This window comes from Acanthochromis polyacanthus, chromosome 3 (genome assembly GCF_021347895.1).
Source record: "Acanthochromis polyacanthus isolate Apoly-LR-REF ecotype Palm Island chromosome 3, KAUST_Apoly_ChrSc, whole genome shotgun sequence".
NCBI classification, from domain to species: domain Eukaryota; kingdom Metazoa; phylum Chordata; class Actinopteri; family Pomacentridae; genus Acanthochromis; species Acanthochromis polyacanthus.
The window spans coordinates 455,595-477,936 of NC_067115.1; the positions used below are offsets into that span (position 1 = coordinate 455,595).

The following is a 22,342-nucleotide window of genomic DNA, read 5'->3' on the forward strand; positions in this document are numbered from 1 at the left end:
TAGTCCATTAGTTCTGACTGGTTCTAACCCATTAGTTCTGACTGGTTCTAGTCCATGAGTTCTGACTGGTTCTAGTCTATGAGTTCTGACTGGTTCTAGTCCATTAGTTCTGACTGGTTCTAACCCATTAGTTCTGACTGGTTCTTTTCCATGAGTTCTGACTGGTTCTATTCCATGAGTTCTGACTGGTCCTGGTCCGTAAGTTCTCCATCAGATCTTTGTTGAGCTCCTTTGTTATCCCGTTAAGCTTCACCGTCCCGCCCACGGAACACTTTGAGATCTGCATAAGCATTTCCTTAAATGCCTGAAGCTGCAAACACGATTATACAAACACTATACGCCGATGGAAAGCTTAGATTCTCATGAATCCGCCGGTATAAACCACTTTCAGATGTGATTACCACAGCGGGTGAGAAAAACACATTTGTCAGACAAACAACGAATATCCATCCATCCGTTCTCTATACACGGCTTCAACGCACACAGCGCGACTCACATTTCCGGGTTCATTATTACACACAGAACAAAATATTCCACAAAAAACGGCCATAATCCAACCTTGGACATCCAGACGACACAAGCCAGTAAAATATTTTGTCCAAAACATGTCTTGAAGTCGGTATAAAATCCACGAATAGGTCGTTTTCGAGGAAATGCACCTCGCAATGCGTGTCCAATATTCCCTGTATTTCTCGTCATGTTTTTATTGACAAATAAAATATTAGGGATTTTTTGTACTGAAAACGGCTGGAATTGACTGAAGCTTAAAGGGCTACAATGAGATCTGAGGATTGAACCTTTAGAACACGACTCTAAAACTTCCTGGACTGCAGGACTTCACTGTGATCACAGTTATGTAAGAACAACACGGAAGATTATTGATCAGTGACTATTGATGATTGATCAGTGATTATTAATCAGTGATAGTACAGTCAGAAGCAGATCAGTGAGATGTTGTCAGCTCACCTGCAGTGATGTCACACCAGGCTTTCAGTCAGATTTCAAAATAAAGCTCAGTGTGTTTCACCTCTTCATGAATTTGTTCATCACCTGTTCAACATGTGTTCATGTGCTCATCATATGTTCACGTGTTCATCACGTGTTCATGTGTTCATCGTGTGTTCACGTGTTCATCGCGTGTTCACGTGTTCATCGCGTGTTCACGTGTTCATCGTGTGTTCATGTGTTCATCGTGTGTTCATGTGTTCATCACATGTTCACGTGTTCATCACGTGTTCATGTGCTCATCATATGTTCATGTGATCCCATCACTCCAGTTCTTAGATCTCTGCTGGCTTCCTGTCTTCCAGTAGGTTTGAAGTCCTGCTGATGGTTTTTAAAGCCCTGGATGGTTTCTAGCTGATCAGAGTTAGAACTAAACATGGAGAAGCAGCGTTTGCTCTTTATGCTCCACACATGTGGAACAAAGATCTGCTCCAACTCTCACTTCTTCAAATCACAGCACAAGGCTTTTCTGTCTGCTGCTGCTTTCCTATTATAGCTTATTTTAACTTGTTTTTAATGCAAATTGTAGTTTTGTTTTGTTTTTATATTTTCATTATCCCTTTGTTTTCGATGTTTTATTATATTTGTCACTTTAATTGTGATTTTTATGCTTGTCTGAATGTTTCCAATGTTTTTAATGTTTTCATGTAAAGCATGAAATGTGTCACACTAATAAAGCTGTTATTATTATTACCATTTTTGCTGTTTTTACTGTCAGAATAATAATAATAGTAATAATCATAATAATGATACTATTGTTATTGTTGTTACTGTAGTAATAATGGCAATTGTTGTTACTACTGTTATTGTTGTTGTTGTTGTTTGCTCTTCCCTCCCTCCGTGTTTATTGTGAAGGCAGCCCTCCTCCCGCCCCCTGGTACCGGTACCTGCCTCCACCTTGACGCAGCTCTGACGGACCGTCAGTCGGCATGACAACGCGCTCTCGAGGGCAAACCTGGAACGGCTGATGGGCGCGAGGATGGCAGCAAAAGATGCCCAGTAACGGAAGCAGCGGCGGGAACCGAGCGAGCGGCGACGGGGGAGGCGGTACGTGCTCCGGCAGCGGCACCGGGAGCGGCTCGGTCCATGTGCCGGCCATGGAAAGAGCCCGACCGGCCACGGTGACGGTGTCCGCGGTGAGCCTGGCGCTCAGCGTGCTGTCGCTGCTGCTGCTGGTCACCGCCATCTCCACCGACCACTGGTACCAGACCGACACCCGCCGCCACAAGGACAACTGCGACCGCCACGGATCCGACTCCAACGACCAGAAGAACCGGGAGATGCCCATCTATCACCTGCCGCTGGTGGACACCGGCAGCGGCGGCGCCCGGCAGCGGGACGTAGCGCTCATGAAGCCCGTTCATGTGGGCAGCAGAGAGGAGGAGCTGCTGGAGAACTGGAGGGCCATCCTGGGGATGGGCATCCTGGAGACGGAGTGCGGCAGGCCGCTGTTCTCCACGCATTCCGGCCTCTGGAGGAAGTGCTACTTCAAGGGCCTGGACCCGGACATCGACAAGCTCATAGACCGAGGTAAGGTGTATATAAATACACAGTAGTACACAGTAATATAATATACATGCACAGTAGTACACAGTTTATTAAATATTATATGTATAAATATACAGTATTAATCATGTATTATTGGACCAGGGTCACTTTATGTATAGTTTATTTACAGGTACATTGCATACATTAATATAATATAATATAATATGATAAAGGACATGTATGTGTAAATAAACACACATATATGCATATGCAACATTATTAAAGCATTAATGGACACACATACATATATAAATATATACTATAACCAGTGGAGCTTGTTCATAGATCTGAATTTTGTGTTTTTATGCAACAGTTTTCATAAATGATCACAGAACACGACCAACCAGTCTGACCAGTAAACTGACTGGTTTCAGACTGGTTCTAGACTGGTTCTAGACTGGTTTCACACTGGTTTCAGACTGGTTTTAGACTGTGATCGGTTCTATCTCAGCAGATTCTATTTCGACATGTTCTATCTCAGCAGGTTCTATCTCGACATGTTCTATCTCAGCAGGTTCTATCTCAGCAGGTTCTGTCTCAGCAGGTTCTATTTCGACATGTTCTGTCTCAGCAGGTTCTGTCTCAGCAAGTTCTATCTCGACATGTTCTGTCTCAGCAGGTTCTATCTCAGCAGGTTCTGTCTCAGCAGGTTCTATTTCGACATGTTCTATCTCAGCAGGTTCTGTCTCAGCAAGTTCTATCTCGACATGTTCTGTCTCAGCAGGTTCTATCTCAGCAGGTTCTGTCTCAGCAAGTTCTATCTCGACATGTTCTGTCTCAGCAGGTTCTATCTCAGCAGGTTCTGTCTCAGCAGGTTCTATTTCGACATGTTCTATCTCAGCAGGTTCTATCTCGACATGTTCTATCTCAGCAGGTTCTATCTCGACATGTTCTATCTCAGCAGGTTCTATCTCGACATGTTCTATCTCAGCAGGTTCTGTCTCAGCAGGTTCTTTTTCGACATGTTCTATCTCAGCAGGTTCTGTCTCAGCAAGTTCTATCTTGACATGTTCTGTCTCAGGAGGTTCTGTCTCAGCAGGTTCTATCTCAGCAGGTTCTGTCTCAGCAGGTTCTATCTCGACATGTTCTGTCTCAGGAGGTTCTGTCTCAGCAGGTTCTATCTCAGCAGGTTCTGTCTCAGCAGGTTCTGTCTCGCCGGGTTTTGGCCGGCTGCCAGTTAAAGGTGAAGGTCAGAGCTTTGGAGAGCAGCAGAACCCGACAACACTCAGACCACACATCAGATTACGGAGCTACAATCACATTAGCTAACATCATGTTTCAGATCATTACACTGCATTAGACTGGAGCTGAGCTCAGATCAGATTAAACCAATCGATCCCTGAGGGGAGGATCAGCAGCAACTTCCTGTTTATCTTAAAACAAACAAACAACCTCCATGATCAGCTCAGCAGCAACTTCCTGTTTATCTTCCAACAAACAAACAAACAGCCTCCATGATCAGTTCAGCAGTGGTTTGTCTCTGGAAGCCTCAGAGACCTCCTTCAGTCCAGCTCTGTTGTCTTCACTACAGCAGCTCACAGAATCCATTTCCCACAACACAGACTTTTTAGGTCTGGTAAGTCCTGGTCCTGGGTTGTCCTGGTCCCGGTTAGTTCTGGTCCTGGGTAGTCCTGGTTCTGGTTAGTCCTGGGTACTCCTGGGGAGTTCTGGCTAGTCCTGCTAGTCCTGGTCCTGGTAGTTCAAGTCCTGGTAGTCCTGGTCCTTCTGGTCCCGGTCGTTCTGGTCCTGGTAGTCGTGGTCCTGGTAGTCTTGGTCCTGGTCGTCCTGGTCCTGGTAGTCCTGGTCCTCGTCATTCTGGTCCTGGTCATTCTGGTCCTGGTAGTCCTGGTCCTGGTAGTCTTGGTCCTGGTAGTTCTGGTCGTGGTAGTCCTGGTCCTGGTCGTTCTGGTCCTTGTAGCCTTGGTCCTGGTAGTCCTGGTTCTTCTGGTCCCGGTCGTTCTGGTCCTGGTAGTCCTGGTCCTGGTCGTCCTGGTCCTGGTCGTCCTGGTTCTGGTAGACTTGGTCCTGGTAGTCCTGGTCCTGGTCATTGTGGTCCTGGTCATTGTGGTCCTGGTAGTCCTGGTCCTGGTCATCCTGGTCCTGGTCATTCTGGTCCTGGTAGTCTTTGTCCTGGTAGTTCTGGTCCTGGTCATTCTGGTCCTGGTAGTTCTGGTCTTGGTAGTCCTGGTCCTGGTAGTCCTGGTCATTCTGGTCCTGGTAGTCCTGGTCCTTGTAGTCCTGGTCCTGGTCATTCTGGTCCTGGTAGTCTTGCTCCTGGTAGTCCTGGTCCTGGTCCTGGTCCTTCTGGTCCTGGTCATTCTGGTCCTGGTAGTCCTGGTCCTGGTAGTCTTGGTCCTGGTCATTCTGGTCCTGGTCGTCCTGGTTCTGGTAGTCCTGGTCCTGGTCGTTCTGGTCCTGGTAGTCCTGGTCCTGTTAGTCTTGGTCCTGGTCATCCTGGTTCTGGTAGTCCAGGTCCTGGTCCTTCTGGTCCCAGTCATTCTGGTCCTGGTAGTCCTGGTCCTGGTAGTCTTGGTCCTGGTAGTCCTGGTCCTGGTAGTCTTGGTCCTGGTTGTTCTGGTCCTGGTAGTCCTGGTCCTGGTCGTCTTGGTCCTGGTCATCCTGGTTCTGGTAGTCCAGGTCCTGGTCATTCTGGTCCTAGTTGTTCTGGTCCTGGTAGTCCTGGTCCTGGTAGTCTTGGTCCTGGTCATCCTGGTTCTGGTAGTCCAGGTCCTGGTCCTTCTGGTCCCAGTCATTCTGGTCCTGGTAGTCCTGGTCCTGGTAGTCTTGGTCCTGGTAGTCCTGGTCCTGGTAGTCTTGGTCCTGGTTGTCCTGGTCCTGGTAGTCCTGGTCCTGGTCGTCTTGGTCCTGGTCATCCTGGTTCTGGTAGTCCAGGTCCTGGTCATTCTGGTCCTAGTTGTTCTGGTCCTGGTAGTCCTGGTCCTAGTAGTTCTGGTCCTAGTCATTCTGGTCCTGGTAGTCCTGGTCCTGGTAGTCTTGGTCCTGGTAGTCCTAGTAGTCCTGGTCCCGCTAGTCTTGGTCGTGGTAGTTCTGGTCCTGGTAGTCCTGGTCCTTCTGGTTCTGGTAGGCCTGGTCTTGGTAGTCTTGGTCCTGGTATTCCTGGTCCTGGTAGTCCTGGTCCTGGTCATTCTGGTCCTGGTCGTTCTGGTCCTGGTAGTCCTGGTCCTGGTAGTCCTGGTCCTGGTAGTCTCGGTCCTGGTTATCCTGGTTCTGGTAGTCCTGGTCCTGGTCATTCTGGTCCTAGTCGTTGTGGTTCTGGTAGTTCTGGTCCTGGCCGTTCTGGTCCTGGTAGTTCTGGTCCTGGTAGTTCTGGTCCTGGTAGTCCTGGTCCTGGTAGTCCTGGTCCTGGTCATTCTGGTCCTGGTCATTCTGGTCCTGGTAGTCCTGGTCCTGGTCGTCCTGGTTCTGGTAGTCCTGGTCCTGGTAGTCCTGGTCCTGGTAGTCCTGGTCCTGGTCATCCTGGTCCTAGTAGTCCTGGTCCTGGTAGTCCTGATGTCTCCATGGTGTTCTTCTAGTAGATCTGCTCGTTGGTTCAGTGTGGAGGTTCTTCTTCTCCTGTCCACTCTGAGTAGAACCGTGGATGGAACCTGATCCTTTGACTACAGTTGTGTTGATGTCATCAGTGATGTCATTAAGGTGTCTCACCTGTGTGACTCTACAGGTATCGCAGATCGCTGCACTGCCGTCAAATATCACTTCTCTCAACCAATCAGACTCCGGAACATCCCCCTGAACCTGACCAGGACCATCCAGCAGGACGAGTGGCACCTGCTGCGTGAGTACACAACAGACACACAACAGACACACAACACACAAAAACAGTTGTGTTATTTGTGTTAGTTGTTAGTTGTATTAGTTGTATTAGTTGTGTTATTTATGTAAGTTGTGTTAGTTGAATTAGTTGTGTTAGTTGTGTTATTTGTGTTAGTTGTGTAAGTTGTGTTAGTTGTATTAGTTGTGTTAGTTGTGTTAGTTGTGTCAGTTTTGTTAGTTGTATTAGTTGTGTTAGTTGTATTAGTTGTGTTAGTTGTGTTAGTTGTATTAGTTGTGTTAGTTGTGTCAGTTTTGTTAGTTGTATTAGTTGTGTTAGTTGTATTAGTTGCATTAGTTGTATTAGTTGTGTTAGTTGTATTAGTTGTATTAGTTGTGTTAGTTGTGTTAGTTGCGCCAGTTGCGTTACTTGCGCTAGTTGCATTAGTTGTGTTAGTTGTATTAGTTGAGTTAATTGTGTTAGTTGTGTTAGTTGTGTTAGTTGCGCTAATTGCGTTAATTGTATTAGTTGTATTCGCTGCATCAGTTGTATTAGTTGTGTTATTTGTGTTAGTTGTGTTAGTTGCATTGATTGTGTTAGTTTTGTTAGTTGTGTTATTTGTGTTAGTTGTGTCAGTTGCATTAGTTGTATTAGTTGCATTAGTTGTATTAGTTGTGTTAGTTGCATTAGTTTTATTAGTTGTGTTAGTTGTATTAGTTGTGTCAGTTTTGTTAGTTGTATTAGTTGCGTTAGTTGCGTTAGTTGTATTAGTTGTATTAGTTGCATTAGTTGTATTAGTTGTGTTGGTTGTGTTATTTGTGTTAGTTGTATTAGTTGTGTTAGTTGCGTTAGTTGTATTAGTTGTATTAGTTGTGTTAGTTGTGTTAGTTGCGCTAGTTGCGTTACTTGCGCTAGTTGCGTTAGTTGTGTTAGTTGTATTAGTTAAGTTAATTGTGTTAGTTGTGTTAGTTGTGTTAGTTGCGCTAATTGCGTTAATTGTATTAGTTGTGTTCGCTGCATTAGTTGTGTTATTTGTGTTAGTTGTGTTATTTGTGTTAATTGTTAGTTGCATTAGTTGTGTTAGTTGTGTTATTTGTGTTAATTGTTAGTTGCATTATTTGCTTTAGTTGCGTTAGTTCTGTTAGTTCTGTTAGTTGTGTTAGTTGCATTAGTTGCATTAATTGCATTAGTTGTATTAGTTGTATGAGTTGCATTAGTTGCATTAGTTGTATTGTATTAGTTGTGTTAGTTGCATTAGTTGTATTAGTTTTGTTAGTTGTATTAGTTGTGTAAGTTGTGTTAGTTGTATTAGTTGTATTAGTTGCATGAGTTGTATTAGTTGTGTTAGTTGTATTAGTTGCATTAGTTGTATTAGTTGTGTTAGTTGTATTAGTTGTATTAGTTGTGTTAGTTGTGTTAGTTGCGCCAGTTGCGTTACTTGCGCTAGTTGCATTAGTTGTGTTAGTTGTATTAGTTGAGTTAATTGTGTTAGTTGTGTTAGTTGTGTTAGTTGTGCTAATTGCGTTAATTGTATTAGTTGTGTTCGCTGCATTAGTTGTATTAGTTGTGTTATTTGTGTTAGTTGTGTAGTTGCATTGATTGTGTTAGTTTTGTTAGTTGTGTTATTTGTGTTAGTTGTGTTATTTGTGTTAGTTGTGTCAGTTGCATTAGTTGTATTAGTTGTGTTAGTTGCATTAGTTTTATTAGTTGTGTTAGTTGTATTAGTTGTGTCAGTTTTGTTAGTTGTATTAGTTGTGTTAGTTGCGTTAGTTGTATTAGTTGTATTAGTTGCATTAGTTGTATTAGTTGTGTTAGTTGTGTTATTTGTGTTAGTTGTATTAGTTGTGTTAGTTGCGCTGGTTGTATTAGTTGTATTAGTTGCATTAGTTGTATTAGTTGTATTAGTTGTGTTAGTTGCGTTACTTGCGCTAGTTGCGTTAGTTGTGTTAGTTAAGTTAATTGTGTTAGTTGTGTTAGTTGTATTAGTTAAGTTAATTGTGTTAGTTGTGTTAGTTGCGCTAATTGCGTTAATTGTATTAGTTGTGTTATTTGTGTTATTTGTGTTATTTGTGTTAGTTGTGTTATTTGTGTTAATTGTTAGTTGCATTAGTTGTGTTAGTTGTGTTAGTTGTGTTATTTGTGTTAATTGTTAGTTGCATTATTTGCTTTAGTTGCGTTAGTTCTGTTAGTTCTGTTAGTTGTGTTAGTTGCATTAGTTGCATTAATTGCATTAGTTGTATTAGTTGTGTTAGTTGTGTTAGTTGCATTAGTTGCATTAATTGCATTAGTTGCATTAGTTGTATTAGTTGTGTTAGTTGCATTAGTTGCATTAGTTGTATTTGTTGTATGAGTTGCATTAGTTGCATTAGTTGTATTGTATTAGTTGTGTTAGTTGCATTAGTTGTATTAGTTGTGTTATTTGTATTTGTGTTAGTTGCATTATTTGTTTTATTTTTGTTAGTTGCGTTAGTTGTGTTATTTGTGTTAGTTATGTTATTTGTGTTCTTTGTGTTAGTTCCGTTAATTGTTAGTTGCATTAGTTGCATTAGTTGCATTAATTGTATTAGTTGTGTTAGTTGTGTTAGTTGCGTTAGTGGTGTTAGTTGCGTTAGTTGCGTTAGTTGTGTTAGTTGTATTAGTTGTGTTAGTTGCATTATTTGTATTAGTTGTGTTAGTTGCGTTAGTTCTGTTAGTTCTGTTTGTTGTGTTAGTTGCATTAGTTGCATTAATTGCATTAGTTATATTAGTTGTGTTAGTTGTGTTAGTTGCATTAGTTGTATGAGTTGCATTCGTTGCATTCGTTGTATTGTATTAGTTGTGTTAGTTGCATTAGTTGTATTAGTTGTGTTATTTGTATTTGTTAGTTGCATTATTTGTTTTATTTTATTAGTTGCGTTAGTTGTGTTATTTGTGTTAGTTATGTTATTTGTGTTCTTTGTGTTAGTTCCGTTAATTGTTAGTTGCATTAGTTGCATTAGTTGCGTTAATTGTATTAGTTGTGTTAGTTGTGTTAGTTGTGTTAGTGGTGTTAGTTGCGTTAGTTGCATTAGTTGTGTTAGTTACGTTAGTTGTGTTAGTTGCGTTAGTTGCGTTAGTTGTGTTAGTTGCATTAGTTGTATTAGTTGTGTTAGTTGCATTATTTGTATTAGTTGTATTAGTTGTGTTAGTTGCGTTAGTTGCATTAATTGCATTAGTTGCATTAGTTGCATTAGTTGTATTTGTTGTATGAGTTGCATTAGTTGCATTTTATTAGTTGTGTTAGTTGCATTAGTTGTATTAGTTGTGTTATTTGTATTTGTGTTAGTTGCATTATTTGTTTTATTTTTGTTATTTGCGTTAGTTGTGTTATTTGAGTTAGTTATGTTATTTGTGTTCTTTGTGTTAGTTCCGTTAATTGTTAGTTGCATTAGTTGCATTAGTTGCGTTAATTGTATTAGTTGTGTTAGTTGTGTTAGTTGTGTTAGTTGCGTTAGTGGTGTTAGTTGCGTTAGTTGCGTTAGTTGCATTAGTTGTATTAGTTGTGTTAGTTGTGTTAGTTGCATTATTTGTATTAGTTGTATTAGTTGTGTTAGTTGAGTTAGTTGTGTTAGTTACGTTAGTTGTATTAGTTGCGTTAGTTGTGTTAGTTGCTTTAGTTGAGTTAATTGTTAGTTGCATTAGTTGCATTAGTTGTGTTAATTGTGTTAGTTGCATTACTTGTGTTAGTTGTGCTAGTTGTGTTAGTTGCGTTAGTTGTGTTAGTTGTGTTAGTTGCGTTAGTTGAGTTAATTGTTAGTTGCATTAGTTGCATTAGTTGTATTAGTTGTGTTAGTTGTGTTAGTTGCGTTAGTTGAGTTAATTGTTAGTTGCATTAGTTGCATTATTTGTATTAGTTGCATTAGTTGTATTAGTTGCGTTAGTTGCGTTAATTGTGTTAGTTGCGTTAGTTGCGTTAGTTTAGTTAATTGTTAGTTGCATTAGTTGTATTAGTTGCATTAGTTGTGTTAGTTGAGTTAGTTGTGTCAGTTGCGTTACTTGCGTTAGTTGTGTTAGTTGAGTTAGTTGTGTTAGTTGCATTAGTTGAGTCAATTGTGTTCGTTGAGTTAGTTGTGTTACTTGTGTTAGTTGCATTAGTTGCGTTAGTTGTGTTCGTTGAGTTAATTGTGTTAGTTACGTTAGTTGTGTTAGTTGTGTTAGTTGCATTAGTTGAGTTAATTGTTAGTTGCATTAGTTGTATTAGTTGTGTTCGTTGTGTTAGTTGTGTTAGTTGCGTTAGTTGCGTTAGTTGCGTAAGTTGTGTTAATTGTTAGTTGCATTCGTTGCATTCGTTGCATTCGTTGTATTAGTTGTGTTAGTTGTGTTAGTTGCGTTAGTTGCGTTAGTTCCGTAAGTTGTGTTAATTGTTAGTTGCGTTAGTTGCATTATTTGTATTAGTTGTATTAGTTGTGTTAGTTGCGTTAGTTGCGTTAGTTGCGTTAGTTGCATTAGTTGCGTAAGTTGTGTTAATTGTTAGTTGCGTTAGTTGCATTATTTGTATTCGTTGTATTAGTTGCGTTAGTTGCGTTAGTTGTGTTAGTTGCGTTAGTTGCATTAGTTGCGTAAGTTGTGTTAATTGTTAGTTGCGTTAGTTGAGTTAATTGTTAGTTGCATTAGTTGCATTAGTTGCATTACTTGTATTAGTTGTGTTAGTTGAGTTAGTTGTGTTTGTTGCGTTAGTTGCGTTAGTTGAGTTAATTGTTAGTTGCATTAGTTGTATCAGTTGAGTTAGTTCTGTTAGTTGTGTTAGTTGCATTAGTTGCGTTAGTTGTGTTCGTTGAGTTAGTTGTGTTAGTTGTGTTAGTTGCATTAGTTGTGTTCGTTGAGTTAATTGTGTTAGTTACGTTAGTTGTGTTTGTTGTGTTAGTTGCATTAGTTGAGTTAATTGTTAGTTGCATTAGTTGCATTAGTTGTATTAGTTGTGTTCATTGTGTTCATTGTGTTAGTTGCATTAGTTGTGTTTGTTATGTTAATTACATTAGTTGCCTTAGTTGTGTTTGCTGCTTTAGTTGAGTTAATTGTTAATTGCATTAGTTGTATTAGTTGCATTAGTTGTGTTAGGTGCTTTAGCTGTGTTAATTGTTAATTGCATTCGTTGTATTAGTAGTGTTAGTTGTGTTAGTTTTGTTAGTTGCGTTAGTTGTGTGACTATCATCGGACAGAAACAGGAAACATCGTCTTCATCTCATGGAAGATTAAAAGCTTCTAGACAGGACTCAACACCTCGAGTGTTTCCATGGAGATGAATTCAGATTCCTGACCCTGTAAACATGAGGCTCCTTCCCTCTGATCTCCTGAGAAACCAACACTGCAGTGATTCATCTCAGATCTGTGGATCTGTCAGGAAAATCTAATGTGGAACCAGAACTACATGAGGGAGAAGAGAACTCAGAGATGTCTTCTGTTTGGACGATGCAAATTTAAGTATTTAGTTTGAACAACGTGAAATCCAGGAACCATCATGTCCATCATGTCTCCTCAGACGTTAAACTCGGGACTAATGTTGTCTTCTCATCATTTTGTGGAGGTTCTCAGTCTTCCAGGTCCTGGAGATAGTAGAACCTCCAGCTGGTTCCTCCTGAAGATCCTCCCATCTCTTCATCCTGGAGATTTTTTTCTGTCTCCATGTTTCCATCAGATTTAGGTGTGAGGGTTACCTGCAGCCAGAACAGAGGCTCTAAACAGCCTCTTGACCAATCACAGTGCAGGATCTTGACCCTCTTACATCACTCAAAGCCTCGTCCTCCTATTGGCTGTTCACATCACACTGTAGTGACTTCAGATTATTGATTATGGATCGTTCTTCCTTTTTGCCTCTTCTGATTTGACATGAACTCACATGTCGCTGATTGCCATGGAAACCTGCCATGACAGTTTTATGTAACAGCACAGAGCAACAGTGGGGGGGAGAGCGGGAGACAGTTACCACGGCAACACCCTGTTTCATCATTTAACACATTCATTACTGGGAGCCGCATGTTCAGTTTATCTGCATGTATGTTGGATGTTTATAACATGTTTATCTGCATGTATGTTGGATATTTATAACATGTTTTTCTGCATGTATGTTGGATATTTATAACATGTTTATCTGCATGTATGTTGGATATTTATAACATGTTTATCTGCATGTATGTTGGATGTTAATACCATGTTTATCTACATGTATGTAGTATGTTTATAACATGTTTATCTGCATGCATGCTGCATATTAATACCATGTTTTTCTGATGTATGTAGTATGTTAATACCATGTTTATCTACATGTATGTAGTATGTTTTTAACATGTTTATCTGTGTCTATGTAATATGTTTGTAACATGTTCATCTGTGTGTATGTAGCGTGTTTGTATCATGCTTGTAACATGTTTATAACATTTTATCTGTGTGGTGTTTCTGTGTATATCTCATGTTTATAACATGAGTATTCATATGTCCATAATCTGTGTAACATGTATGTACCATAGAATTTACCTGTGTTTAATGTGTATGTAACTTATAAATAACATGCATGTAATGTGTATATAACATGTAAATGTACTGCATGTAGCACACACACCCATATGGAACCTTTATTTCATGTTTATTTATCATATTATTAATGTGTCAGAATGTGGAAGTAAAGTCTGTGTAACATATAAATAACATGTATGTAATCTAAATATAACATATTTAACCTGTTTCTCACATTTATGTAACATAAAAAAGTTAACAGAATGTTATATAACATCTAAATAACATTTATGTCATGTGTATAGAGCATCTATGTAACATGTAAATAACACATAAACAACATGCATAGAACATGTATACAACATGTATGTAACATGTATATAACGTGCATGTCACATTTAAATAACATATTAAGCACATAATTATTGTGTGTGTAACTCTATTGAACATACAAGTATCATGTGTGTACATGTTCTCCTAAACACAGAAGTAACACACATGTGTATGTTCCGTGTGCAGACCTGCGGCGGATCACGGCCGGGTTCCTCGGCATGGCGGCTGCCGTCCTGCTGTGCGGCAGCATCGTGGCGTCAGTCGGGTTCTTCTGGGAGGAGAGTCTGACTCAACACGTCTCTGGGCTGCTGTTCCTCATGGCAGGTGAGAACACACCTGGTCTACCTGCAGGCCTCTGGCTCCCCCTGCTGGTAGTCAGATCTAATCCTGGATCCATATGATCTAATTAGAGTGTGACGCTTTCAACATGTGTGACGTTCACTGCAGGAACATGGGTGTTCTCTGCTTTGACATCATCCGTGAATATCAGGAGAACATCAGGTTCTCTGTGTGGGAGGAACATGCAGGCAGAACACCACTTTGTTCTTTCTGAAGAACCTGTTCCATGTTCCTCTGATGTTCCAGTGATTATTATAGAACTTCATTTAGAGCCTGTTCGCTTTTCTCCAGGGTGTTCTCTGACATGTTCTCTGACGTGTTCTCTGACGTGTTCTGTGGTGTGTTCTCTGTTCTCCATGGTCAGGGATCTTCTGCACCATCTCTCTGTGCACCTATGCAGCCAGTGTGACCTACGACCTGTCCAGGAACCCTCCCTTCATCTATGGTCTTCCAGCAGACGTGGACCACGGCTATGGTTGGTCCATCTGCTGCGCCTGGGCCAGTCTGGGTCTGACAGTGGCCTCCGGCTGCCTTGGAACCACCTTCCCCTTCCTGAGCAGAGCCGGAGCGCTGCGGTCCAAAACCGCCCGCGAGTCCTCCGTCTGAGCTGCTCAGGAGACCGGACTCACCTGGAACACACCTGGACCTGCTGCAGGTTCTCTTAGGTTCTAGACAGACTCCAGCTGGAGCTGCTACCTGTTTGAACAACAGCGCCTCCTTCTGGCTGGTTCTGATGTGGACGTGAAGAAACCCAGTCCAGGCCTCCACAGTATCTCCATCTGGACCCCTGTTAACCTGGTTCATGCTCACCTGCTCAGGTGGGCGTGGCCACTGTTGACATCACTGATTGGGTTCATTGATTATCAGGCAGGAAGTTCTCCTGATCAGTGGCTCATCCACAAACTGTCAGGTCATTGACCAGCTGATGTATGGAGTCCAGGCGAGTCCAGGTGAGTCCAGGCGAGTCCAGGTGAGTCCAGGCGAGTCCAGGTGAGTCCAGGCGAGTCCAGGTGAGTCCAGGTGACCATCTTCACTCCACTTTATTGTTTGATCAGTGACACCCCCAGACTGGGCAGGATATTTACACACCTGTAGGAGGACCTGCTCACCTGACACCAGGACCAGCACCTCGTCCAGAACTTTTAAAACCACAATCAGTCATGAGCCAGACCACATCTGCTGTTCTCAAGGTCCTCCACAGCTGGGCCAGGTCCTCCTGTGGTTTTGGATCAGGTTGTGAAGCTCCGGACCTGTTTCTGCAGCTGTTGGTGGCTCCATCCCTTCAGGATCATACTTTCTACATCTTCACAGAGACAATGTTCTAACTCCAGCAGAGATTGCCTCATGTGGATCACAGAATGTGTCTGATTCAGCAGCTAGTCCAGATCAGACTGCATCTCTGTGTTTGGGATTGTTCTCCAGGCTCTGTGGATGGGAAGATGGAAGATCAAAGCTCCTCCAACTACAGCTCTAGTGAGGAACACGAAGGTGATGGAGATCTATCAGTGAGGAACAACATTCACACAGACCTTCTGAGGATTTGGTGGACTTCCATCACGTCAACCTTTGTAGATGCAGAAAGCAGGAACTGGCCTGTACTGAGCAACACCTGAGGCAGCATCCAATCAGGAAGCCCCTCCAGTGTAAACAAGGTCAGCTGACCTGCTGATGGACAAATCAGTGTCTGTCTTCAGAGAGCTCGTCCAATCAGGACACACGCTGTGTTTTTATTCTCAGCAGTAGATTGTTGATGTTTAAGCCACGTGTTGACTAGATGCGATTTTCCCACATGGTAACGCACCACATCTGAAAATCCCACAGACAACGGACGGTCACTAGTGGACGACAGCATGGTCACATGACAGCGCTGGACCAACAGCAGGTCACTACGTGGTCACATGACCGAGCTTTCAGCTGGACAGTCCAGCACATGAGTCGGATAAACACAGAGCATGTGGCATTCTGGTCCGGTTGCAGTGTGTTTACCTGCAGCTCATTTGCATAAAGTAGACTGGACTTCTACTTTATGCAAATTTAATGTGGCGTGAGGAGATTCCACACATCCTGAAACTGTCCTCAAACTTCTAAACCAGCTGTTGGTGAACTAAAACCAGGACAGATTCTGCTGCTGCAGATTATTTCTCTCCTCAAATGCTTTCAGAAATATTTTTCACTGAAGTGTAGCGACCCGCTAGTGACCGACAGCCGGCCTTGCGATGTTCAGATGTGGTGCGTTACCGTGTTGGAAAATCACATCTAGGGGACACGTGGCTTTAGTCACATGTTAACCTGAACACGCAACATACACACCACATACACACAGAGCAGTGAAGACAGAGAAAGCAGAAAGAACAGAACCAACTTCAATTTCCCCGCAGATTAATAAAGTATCTCTATCTATGCGCATACACACAACATACACACATTAACATAATTCACAACATGAACACACATCCACATATAGGGGGCGCTGCTGATCCAGCCCTGCAGGTTGTTGGAGTCTAATGTTGATTTCTGGGCCCATCAGAGACGTTTCATAGCGGCAGGATAAAGTCTGTTTCTCAGCTTCTAAACAAACATCCTCAGATCAGATTTAATCCATATGTTCAGACCCAAACAGACTAAATCCTCATTAGTCTTGGTCATGGTGCCGGTTTCTGCTAAACTCCCACAATGCTCTCTGATTTACCATGAACTGTAATCTCAGTGACAAACAGGAAGAGGCTCCACCTGGTGGAACAACCAGGACCTGCAGCTGATCTATAGCTACATCTATGACATCATGGAGAGAAAACTGGTTTACTGCAGTACATCCTACCATCTAGTACTACAGTTATCCTCTAGTACTCTCTAAATGGTAAATGGTTGTATTTATTTCGCGCTTTACATGATGATACATCACATTCACCCATTCACACACTGATGGCGGAAGCTGCCATGCAAGGCGCTAACCACGACCCACCAGGAGCAGTTAGGGGTTAGGGGTCTCACTCAGGAACACCTCGATATGAGCACGACGGGCCGAAGATCGAACTGCAACCTTCCGGTTGTGAGACGGCCACTCTACCCACTGAGCCATGCCGTCTCTAGTACTACAGTTATCCTCTAGTACTACATTCGGACAGTGTTCTTGTATTCATGCATTGCAGAGACATCCAGTTGTTCAGCAGATACAGTGGACTGACTTGCTTTACTGTAATCTAATTGTATTGTGTATTAACAGGAAAATGGAATTAGATCAGACTGAATATTGAATGACTTGAATCAGACTGATGGCAAACAAACTGAATCGGGACATTCCTAGTTAGAATGCCTAAAGTTCTCTCCAAGTAAAAATCACAGAGACAGTAGGAGAACAGTAGAACCCAGAACCCAAACATCAGCCCAGTGTGAATAAGGCAGACTGATCAGGACTGAAGCAGACCTCTTACTGCAGGGTTGAATCAGCATTCCTCCTCTCAGACAGACGTGTACATAGAAGTGTTTTTATCTGAAGCAGTGTTATGTTAGTTTCATACTTTCAGACGTCAGCTGCGAGCTGAGCCACAGACTGAACTGTTTAACCACGCTGACTGAGGAGAACACGTGGAACCTTTACAACGGAACCAAACGAGTCCCTTTACTCTTCAAACAGCCGACTCAGCAGGCACCTGTGGAACATCAGAACCCTGTGTTGCTCTGGAGGAGAACCACCGTCTCCTCCACCTGCTCAGGTGTGGCCAGGTGACCAGGTACTGATGCGTTCTGTGACACCTGCTGCTTGGTGCTTTGTTCCTCATAAAATGAAGGAGTCAACATTCAGCCAGGTCTGAGGGCTCTCTAATAATCAGTGTCTTTCTAACGCCCCCTGATACCCCTGATACCCCATCTCTTTACCCTCTGACTGTGCGGGCTGAGTGCAGTGACTGTTTCTTCGCTATTAACAGGGTATGTCTGAGATAATGTTGACGTCCAATCAGGTATAAATGATCAGCATCTATCCAGTACTCCTCATCAGATCCCTAGATGCCTTCTGAAGCCCCTCCTCCTGATACCCCAGATTGATCTGTTAATATCCTAATTGCCTTTCATATTCTCTGATACCCCATATTTTCTCAGATGCCCTGTTTTGATACCTCATTTTCCTTAAATACCCCCTGATGCCTTCTGTAATGCCTGATACCCCACCATACCCATCATACTGGTTCCATCACTCACTCAAACCCTGCAATAGGCTCTGCCACACAACATACCCCTCACTGAACCTTTGATGCCCTCTGATGCCCCAACATACTCTCTGATCCCTACCAGTCCACTCGCTATATGCTAAGTTCTCCCTAAAATTCCCTAATTCCTCCAGAAACCCCTCTGGGGCATTTGAGATCATTTGTTACAACATTTTCCCCTCTGAAACCCACCACACCCTTTAAAAATACCCATCATACCCCTCTAGTACCCATCATACCCTTTTAGTACAATCTGTGATCACCATAATACCTCCAGTGTCTTCAGATTCCTGATATATTTGTTGCTACCTCTGTTCTACCCTCTAACCATGATGCCCTCCTATTCTCCTGCTGTTGCCCTCCCAGATGCCCCTCATTCTTTCTGTTGCCTATGATACCCCATAATACCCCTCCTCTGGTCTTAATGCTCTGTAATATATCACACTCCCATACCTTTCTTGTAACATGTGATGCCCTTTGATGCCCCATTTGCCCCTCCTATTTCCTGATACCAATGAATACTCCTCCATGGTTTGTACCGCATCATATACATGCTGTTACCCATAATCCTCTTCACTGTCTACCCCCATACCCTGTCGTACCCTCTCCTTTACCCTCCCAAGACCACCTTTTCCACCCTAAGGAGACCTCCTTAGGGTGGAAAAGGTGGTCTTAGGTGGTCGTGTTGAAGATCTAAAATAAGTTGGACCAAGTGGAGCTTTGGAACATGTAGAGAACATAGTGGAACATGTAGAGAATGTAGCAACAGACAGTGATTCTAAACTTAGCAAACTAAACTGATCTGGAGTCTGAACCAGAGTCTGCTGACCTCTGCTGGTGGAGGTTTGTTTGTCTGGAGATCCTGAAGTTTAATTCCAGTAAACCTCCAGACCCTGATGAGGAAACGACATCCTATTATACTCCCCTATTCTGTCTGAAACATCCTCCCTGTCCTCTGCTGCCCCCTGCTGGACATTCTGTGTGGTTTGTGTTGGGATCCTGATGTTGAGCTGTAAATAAACAGTATAAACCTGACTGCAGCCTCAGTTCTCATTTCCACATTAATCTGCATTTATAACAGAGTATTAAATGTTTGTTGGACCAGGACTCTGACATGAAGCCGCTGTTGTTCCAACACTCACTTTGTTCTTCTTCACCATTAGTAGTTCCATCTGTTTTTACTGTTTTCTACACAGCAGAACTAGCAGACATTCAAACAAGCGAGGTTCCACATACAGCTGGTACAGAAAGTATTCAGACCCTTTGAAATGTTTCACTCTGTGTCATTGCAGCCATTTGGCAAAATCAAAAAGTTCATTTTATTTCTCATTAATGTACACTCAGCACCCCATCCTGACAGAAAAAAACAGAAATGTAGAAATGTTTGCAAATGTATTAAAAAAGAAAAACTGAAATATCACATGGTCAGAAGTATTCAGAGCCTTTGCAGCGACATTCATATTTAACTCACATGCTGTCCATTTCTTCTGATCCTCCTCCAGATGGTTCTGCTTCTTTATTGGAGTCCAGCTGTGTTTAATTAAACTGATTGGACTTGATTAGGAAAGGCACACACCTGTCTATATAAGACCTTACAGCTCACAGTGCATGTCAGAGCAAATGAGAATCATGAGGTGGAAGGAACTGCCCAAGGAGCTCAGAGACAGAATTGTGGCAAAGCACAGATCTGGACAAGGTTATAAAAGAATTTCTGCAGCACTCAAGGTTCCTCAGAGCACAGTGGCCTCCATAATCCTCAAATGGAAGAAGTTTGGGACGACCACAACTCTTCCTAGACCTGGCCGTCCAGCCAAACTGAGCAATGGTGGGAGAAGAGCCTTGGTGAGAGAGGTAAAGAAGAACCCAAAGATCACTGTGGCTGAGCTCCAGAGATGCAGTCAGGAGATAGGAGAAAGTTCCACAAAGTCAACTATCACTGCAGCCCTCCACCAGTCGGGGCTTTATGGCAGAGTGGCCCGACGGAAGCCTCTCCTCAGTGCAAGACACATGAAAGCATAGAGTTTGAAAAAACACATGAAGGACTCCCAGACTATGAGAAATAAGATTCTCTGGTCTGATGAGACCAAGATTGAACTTTCTGGTGTTAATTCTAAGCGGTATGTGTGGAGAAAATTCAATTCAATTCAATTCAATTCAATTTTATTTATATACCGTCAATTACAGTCAAATCGTCTCAAGACGCTTTACAGAACCCATATGCCTGACCCCCAGAGCAAGCCCAAAGGAGACAGTGGCAGGAAAACACCCTTTTAACAGGGAAGAAACCTCGAGTAGAACCCGGCTCTATATAGGGGGGACCCATCTGCCTGCTGGCCGGGGGGGTTGAGAAGGACAGAGGAGGGCAAGGGGGAGGGATGGGAGCAGGCACTGCTCATCACCTGCCCAATAGAATCCCTACAGTGAAACATGGTGGTGGGAGCATCATGTTGGGGGGGGGGTGTTTTTCAGCTGCAGGGACAGGACGACTGGTTGCAACTGAAGGAAGGATGAATGCGGCCAAGTACAGAGATATCCTGGAGGAAAACCTCTTCCAGAGCGCTCAGGACCTCAGACTGGGCTGAAGGTTCACCTTTCAACAGGACAATGACCCTAAGCACACAGCTACAATAACAAAGGAGTGGCTTCAAAACAACTCTGTGACCGTTCTTGACTGGCCCAGCCAGAGCCCTGACCTAAACCCAATGGAGCATCTCTGGAGAGACCTCAGAATGTCTGTCCACCAACGTTCACCATCCAACCTGACAGAACTGGAGAGGATCTGCCAGGAAGAATGCAGAGGATCCCCAAATCCAGGTGTGAAAAACTTGTTGTGTCATTCCCAAGAAGACTCATGGCTGTACGAGCTGAAAAGGAGCTTCTACTCAATACTGAGCACAGGCTCTGAATACTTCTGACCATGTCATATTTCAGTTTTTATTTTTTAATACATTTGCAAAAATTTCTACATTTCTGTTTTTTCTTCTGTCAAGATGGGGTGCTGAGTGTACATTAATGAGAAATAAAATGAACTTTTTTGATTTTGGCAAATGGCTTCAATGACACAGAGAGTGAAAAATTTCAAGGGGTCTGAATACTTTCCATACTCACTGTATATTCAGATTAGTGTCTGAAAGCTCCTCTAAGATCTGATCAATGAAACCAACCTGTGTTCTGTGTCCTCTCCGTCAGCTCCTAGGTTCTGGTTCCGTTACATTCACTGGGTGAAATGACAGAAGATATAAGGTCATTCTGACGTGTTTTATTGAATTCTTAATAATGTTTAACAAATTGTTCTTAGAATGGCCAAACCAGCTCTGAAAACATAAAAACTGTCAGTCAGCAGGCTGATGAAGCATGAAGAACGTTCCAGAAACATCAGGGGAACCATCTGAGACATAAATCTGACTGGTTGTGGATCCATCAGGAAGCTCCAGCAGCGACTGAGGATCATTTCACCAAAGAACATCAAGCAGACACACTCAGAAGAAGGTTCTTTGCAGTGGTGCCATGGAGAAACCATTTCAGTTCCACATAGAACCTTTCAGCAAAAAGGTTCTTTAAAAAAACATTTCTTCAAATGGTCCTTTAAAGAAAACCCAAAGGCTCCTTAAAGGACCACCAGATCCTTCCGGCAGCAGAAATGGTGTTTTTACCATGAGGAGAACCTGGAACCTGGAACCTTCAACTAACTTGTGGATCCAAACTAAACATCCAGAAATGCTGAACGATCCACCAGTAGAAGATACGATGAGCTGAAGAACTGAAAGCATCCTGGGTTCTGTTCAGTTTAACGATGAGAGGATCCTGTTCTGTAGAGAACTTAGGAACATCAGGAAAATGTTTAGATCTCTGTAGATCCTCAGAGCTCCAGTAGAAAGCAGTTGGACTGACCGATGGAGTTCATTCTGAAACGTCTTTAAGAACCTTGAAGAGAAGGCTGGTTGGTTTCTCCTGAAGCCCAGTAGAAAACAGATCAGTTAAAGAAAATCCAAACACACATTATTTTAGAATTATTTTTAGGTTTGTAAAAACAAAGTGAGGCTGTTGATTCATTAAAACCACCGACATCTCCTATTTACAATCAACATGTCTAGACACAGGGCTGCACAGTGGTATAGTGGTTAGCACTTTGGCCTTGCAGCAAGAAGATCCCCGGTTCAAATCCCGGCCTGGGCCTGGGATCTTTCTGCATGGAGTTTGCATGTTCTCCCTGTGCATGCGTGGGTTTTCTCCGGGTACTCTGGCTTCCTCCCACAGTCCAAAAATATGCTGAGGTTAATTGATGACTCTAAATTGCCCGAAGGTGTGAATGTGAGTGTGATTGTGTGTCTGTATATGTAGCCCTGTGACAGACTGGTGACCTGTCTATAGAGAATGGATGGATGTCTAGACACATTTGAAGAACTTTTATATTCCATAAGACATGAACTAAAATCAGAGTTAAAGGAAAGACTGGAAATTTAAGACTGAATGACAAACATGAAGCAATAACAGGGCAGTGATACAATAATAAGAATAAATAATATTAATAATGATAATAATAATAAAGTGCAGTACCACCGTTGCCGCCAGGGGCAGAAGACACCACCCTGACATGCGCAAAGAAGGACGCACGCCCACCAGAAGCCCCGCCCATGTACGTCAGGACCAGCCCACTGCGCATGCCCAACCGCTC

General features: G+C 42.7%; 1 protein-coding gene and 1 long non-coding RNA gene across 2 annotated transcripts; one reads left to right on the forward strand and one right to left on the reverse strand.

The window, feature by feature from the left end:
• Positions 1–1,880: 1,880 nt before the first annotated feature.
• tmem178a (transmembrane protein 178a) lies at positions 1,881–18,702 on the forward strand. The gene is made up of 4 exons (XM_022218425.2): positions 1,881–2,535; positions 6,233–6,346; positions 13,310–13,447; positions 13,827–18,702. The coding sequence occupies exons 1-4, from the start codon at positions 1,998–2,000 to the stop codon at positions 14,066–14,068; spliced, it is 1,032 nt and encodes a 343-aa protein (XP_022074117.1). The 5' UTR covers positions 1,881–1,997; the 3' UTR covers positions 14,069–18,702.
• A 1,108-nt stretch (positions 18,703–19,810) lies between these two features.
• LOC110968517 (uncharacterized) lies at positions 19,811–22,341 on the reverse strand. The gene is made up of 2 exons (XR_002596886.2): positions 22,225–22,341; positions 19,811–21,618 (listed from the first exon to the last, which is right to left on the reverse strand). It is a non-coding gene; the product is annotated as an uncharacterized LOC110968517 (long non-coding RNA).
• Between the last annotated feature and the right edge of the window lies 1 nt (position 22,342).

Bases quoted from the DNA above. Each gene is read 5' to 3' on its own strand.
- tmem178a (XM_022218425.2), top strand. From the start codon at position 1,998: ATGCCCAGTAACGGAAGCAGCGGCGGGAACCGAGCGAGCGGCGACGGG. The intron at 2,536-6,232 runs GTAAGGTGTATA...GTGACTCTACAG, and splicing joins CGACAAGCTCATAGACCGAG to GTATCGCAGATCGCTGCACT. The intron at 6,347-13,309 runs GTGAGTACACAA...TTCCGTGTGCAG, and splicing joins GGACGAGTGGCACCTGCTGC to ACCTGCGGCGGATCACGGCC.